Below are 4,445 nucleotides of genomic sequence, written 5' to 3'. Positions count from 1 at the left end.
GCCTAACTATCTACAATGGGTAATTGTGCTAATTATTTTTCACAATGGCACATCTCACTGCATTTAGATTGACTTAAATCATAGAAGTTGCCAATTTAAAATCCTAAAATATATGAAGATAGCTGAGGTTGAGAATTAAGAAGTTATGGGTAGGAGAAGATACTACTAGTAAATTTAAGATTTCTAAGGCACAGAAGGAAATCTGGCAAATCTTGTGTATTCTAGGTGGTAGAAATGAAAATTAATAATGGCTTTACAATAATCACAACAATATCATATTAAAGTAGCTTTTCTTTGAGTTGCCTTTTGTGCTTAAAAGTATAATAAATGGGATATCATCTTTACTCTTGCCATAATGCTAAGACACAAATATTTGAATTCTGAATTGCAGGCCAGAGGAAGCAGAAACTTGCTTATGGAAAGAGATGGCGGAGTTTGCCATTGAGTTCTCTCTCCTTGCTTAAAAGATCCAGGCTGTGCTTTTTGAAGGCTTCAGACTGCAGCCTGAGTTCATCGTAGGCCTTCTGGATCCCATCTACTTTGCACTGAAGCTCCCTGACTCTCAAGTTGCTGTCCACAGCCACTGCCTCTTGATTAAACCGCTCCAGCGCATGCTTCCTGCCCTCATTTGCTATCTCCAACTTTTCCTCAAGCTGGCGGATCTCTGCCTGTTTGTTCTGAAGCACTTTGCCCCTTTCCATTGACAGCTGCAGCAACTCCTCTTTCTCTCTAGTGACGGTCTGCAGCCTGGCCTGCAGCTCCTGGCTCAGGCTGCTGTGTGTCTCCTCTGCCTTAGCCATCTGCTCCACAGCCTGCTGGTGCTGCTGCTTGAGAGTCTGCAGCTGGCTGCGCAGCTGTCCTGTCTCCTTGGTGTGGGTGCAGGCCTGCTGGCTCTGTAGCTCCAGCAGCTCCTTCTCGCGCGCCTGTGCCTGGCAAGCATCCTGAGCACACCTCTCCTTCAGCGTCTCTAGCTCCCCAGTGAGGGCCTCACACCGGACTGTGAGCTGTAATACTTTTGCCTCCTCATCCTTCAGAGCCTGGCTGAAGAGGCTGCTATTCTCCAGCTTCAGTTTCTCATTCTCCTCCCTCAGTTTGATGTTCTCACTCTTGTATTCATCCTTGAAGCGGATCATCAACTCGTGGTTGGCTGCTAGGGTCATAAAGCGTTCCTCTAGCTTCCGAGTGTACTCACCCTGGGCCTTGAGCTTCTCAGCCTCCTGCATCATCTTCTCCTCCAGCTCTGCATTGAGCAGCTCTAGGATCTGGCAGCGCTCCAGGGCCTCATCTGACCTCCGCTTCAGGATGCAGATGAGCTGGGACTGATCTTCAATGCGGGAGCGAAGCATAGCCTTCTCGCTCCTCTCCTCCTCTGACAGTCCCCGCAGGTTTGCCAAGGCTTCCCTCAGATCGTCCAGTTCCTTAAACTCCATCTCCTCCTCCTGGTTGTTCAGTTTTTCATTTTGCTTCTCTAAGCGTTCTTCAGGGGGCGAGGTGTCCATCCTGGGAGCCTGCTCTGTCTGGGGCATACGTGCTCTCATCCACTAGGGGCTGACTACAGTATTTTCCCCTCAGATTTCAAAAGCGGCAGGGCGTTGCTAGGGACTCTTGGCACTCCCCAGCAGTTGGTTTTTCCAGTAAGGAGTCCTGTGATTGGTGGACAGGTCTTCAGAATGTTATGAAGTAACAACAGGGGAATCTGGGGGAGTCCAGAGCCCATCTGGTAGGGTTACTTTTGCCTTTCTAACCAATCACAGCTCTCAGTTGTCAACTGTCTCAGTGTCTGGCCGGTACAGCAGAGAGATGCCAACCCCACTCAATCTCCAGCTGGCATCAGGGGAGAAAGCCTGACTCCACCTAATTTCTGGTAGTAGTAAACAAATGAAGCAGGCAATGATATATTTCTCCTCCCTCTCCCCTCTTCAGTTATCATGTAAATAAATTACTTTTTGTGGAAACATGGTTGGCTCCTCAAAAATTATGAATTTTTGAGGTCTATGAATACAAAGTAGTAGTGGTATTCTGAGAGCCAGGACCCTAAAAGGCTGCATATCTGCACTCGTGATGTTTGGCACAGCTCCCTTTTGGTATTTAGGTATTAAAATAGCAAACCCCAGTGAAATTTCTTTTGTTGTCCTTAGCATTGTCCCTACCTGGGCATAAATACTCTTTATTAGATATTTAACACCCCCTGTTTTTACCCATTATTAAAGTAAGGTTACAGAAGGAAGTTTAGTGAACCATATAAACATTAAAACAGAAAAAATAAGATCCAAATGAAGTTTGCCATTATATACCAAAGTCAACTCCTGATAGATTAAATGTAAACAGAAACTAGAAGAAAATGAAGGTAAACATCAAATCTCTGGGGCTAGGAAGGATTTTTTTTTTTAATGTTAAACATTATGTAAGATCAGAAAGGGAAAGCTTACTCAAAAAGTTATGTATGATTTTTAAAATTATGTGACTTCTGAGGTCTCTCCAGCCCTTTCTTCTACTGGATTTTCCTGACATTTTACTCCTCAGACAAACCCAACTACTGAAGCCAAACCCAAATCCACTAACCAGATCTCCGGCCCTATCTTTTGGTGTTCCTCTGCTTGGAATGCCTTTCCTACTTTGTCCCTTGTCACTCTAGTAAAGCTTTTTATTCTTAGTTAAGAATCGTCTCTGAAGCCTTTTCCTGGCCCCGACATGTCCAATTGGCCACTCACGTCTTTTAGTGCATCCACTATAGCCTATTTGTACTTCTGGTGGAGGATGTGAAAATTTTATTGCAGTCACTGTTTATCTGCCAGCTTCCCTCTGTTAGACTGTAAGATCCTTAAGGGCAGGGACTGTGTCTATTTCATCCTTGATGATTAGACTAGTGCCTGGCACATGGGGGAGATTCACATAAATGTGTATTAAGTGGAAGGTAAAAATCAAATTGAGAAAAATATCCATAATATGACAGACACTACATCACTACATTTTTTTTTTTTTTTTTTTTTGAGATGGAGTCTCCCTCCATCGCCCAGTCTGGAGTGCAGTGGTGGGATCTTGATTCACTGCAACCTCCACCTCCTGGGCTCAAACAATTCTCCTGCCTCAGTCTCCCGAGTAGCTGGGATTACAGGTACATACCATCACACCCAGCTACTTTTTGTATTTTTAGTAGAGGTGGGGTTTCACCATGTTGGTCAGGCTGGTCTTGAACTCCTGACCTCAAATGATCCACCTGCCTCAGCCTCCCAAATTGCTGAGATTACAGGCATGAGCCACCACACCCAGCCCAGACACTACATTTTTTAAATAAAGATTTTATGCATATCAACAAAACATTAACATCTAAAAAGAAAAATAAACAATTCAATTCACAAAAATGGCCAAGAATTGAACCTCTACAGTGATCCAATAAATACAAGTTAAAATTAGACATAATTTCATGTATCAAATTAGTCAAAAACTTTTCTCTTAAGACTAGCCAAGACTGGAAAGGCATATTGAAATAGACACTCTCGTAAACTGTTGGTGAAAGTCAGTTGACAGTAGGTATTGAGAAAGTAAGATATTTTTATGGCTTTTGAACTAGTAATTCTTCTGGGGAGACCTTTGCTTAGGAAATAATCTGAAATAAAACATTTTGCTCAAAACTTTTCATTGTAGTGTGGTTTGTAACAACTAAAAGTTGGAAACCCAAGTGTTCAAAAAAAGGGGAATGGTTACAAAAATTATGATACATTCATACAACAAATACTGTGCAGCCACTAAACATTATTACATTTATAGGTAATTTTTAATCGCACGGAAAAGTCTTATGTTAGAAATATAACTGAAAAAGGCAAAATACAAAACTTAAAATTCAGATGATTTCAATCCTGTGAAAATTAAGGGTAGGGAAAAGAGTTGACTATTCCTGTGGTCACAGTTTCTGGTGGTCAGACTTACTATCTCCCAAGTCATGATGATAAGGAAAAACCCTGGGTGTCAATATAGACATGGGATGAATTTTTAAATGCTTCAGATTTCACTGGGAACAAAACAAAAATGAAAGAAGAGTTTCAGGTTTTTCCCTCACTGTCAAAGATCAATGTCTCATGTTTCAAATCCTGAATTTCTTATCTATCTATGGAAACCAAGACTGAGGACTGGGGAAATTTCCTAAGCTGAAATTTTAACAACTACATAAACAATAGGATATTGAAGTTTTGTGAAGTGAGTTCCAAAGACTTTAAAAATGTGAATTAAACTTATTTGTAATTTTTCCACATTTCTCTTCTGTCTTTTTCCTTAAATTTAAAGCTTCATATGCTTAAATGGAGTTTATCTAGTCATTTTCAAGGCAAATGACTAGAGAGTTAGGATGGTCCTCTTAAATAAAAGGGTCTTACAAACACTGAAAATTTTATTTGTTGATTATATGGTTATCTGATATCGTAAAGTGAATTCACAAAATATATTTCCAA

At 41.3% G+C, this 4,445-nt stretch overlaps 1 protein-coding gene across 1 annotated transcript; it reads right to left on the bottom strand.

Annotated features, from left to right (window-relative positions):
• Positions 1 to 201: 201 nt before the first annotated feature.
• Positions 202 to 1,679, bottom strand: CCDC89 (coiled-coil domain containing 89). The gene has a single exon (XM_011984938.1). The coding sequence runs from the start codon at positions 1,536 to 1,538 to the stop codon at positions 414 to 416; it is 1,125 nt and encodes a 374-aa protein (XP_011840328.1). The 5' UTR covers positions 1,539 to 1,679; the 3' UTR covers positions 202 to 413.
• Between the last annotated feature and the right edge of the window lie 2,766 nt (positions 1,680 to 4,445).

The sequence above is a fragment of the Mandrillus leucophaeus genome, unplaced genomic scaffold (genome assembly GCF_000951045.1).
Source record: "Mandrillus leucophaeus isolate KB7577 unplaced genomic scaffold, Mleu.le_1.0 Scaffold276, whole genome shotgun sequence".
In the NCBI taxonomy this organism is placed as follows: domain Eukaryota; kingdom Metazoa; phylum Chordata; class Mammalia; order Primates; family Cercopithecidae; genus Mandrillus; species Mandrillus leucophaeus.
Note: the sequence above shows the minus strand (reverse complement) of the source record. Positions and strands in the feature narration are given on the sequence as shown.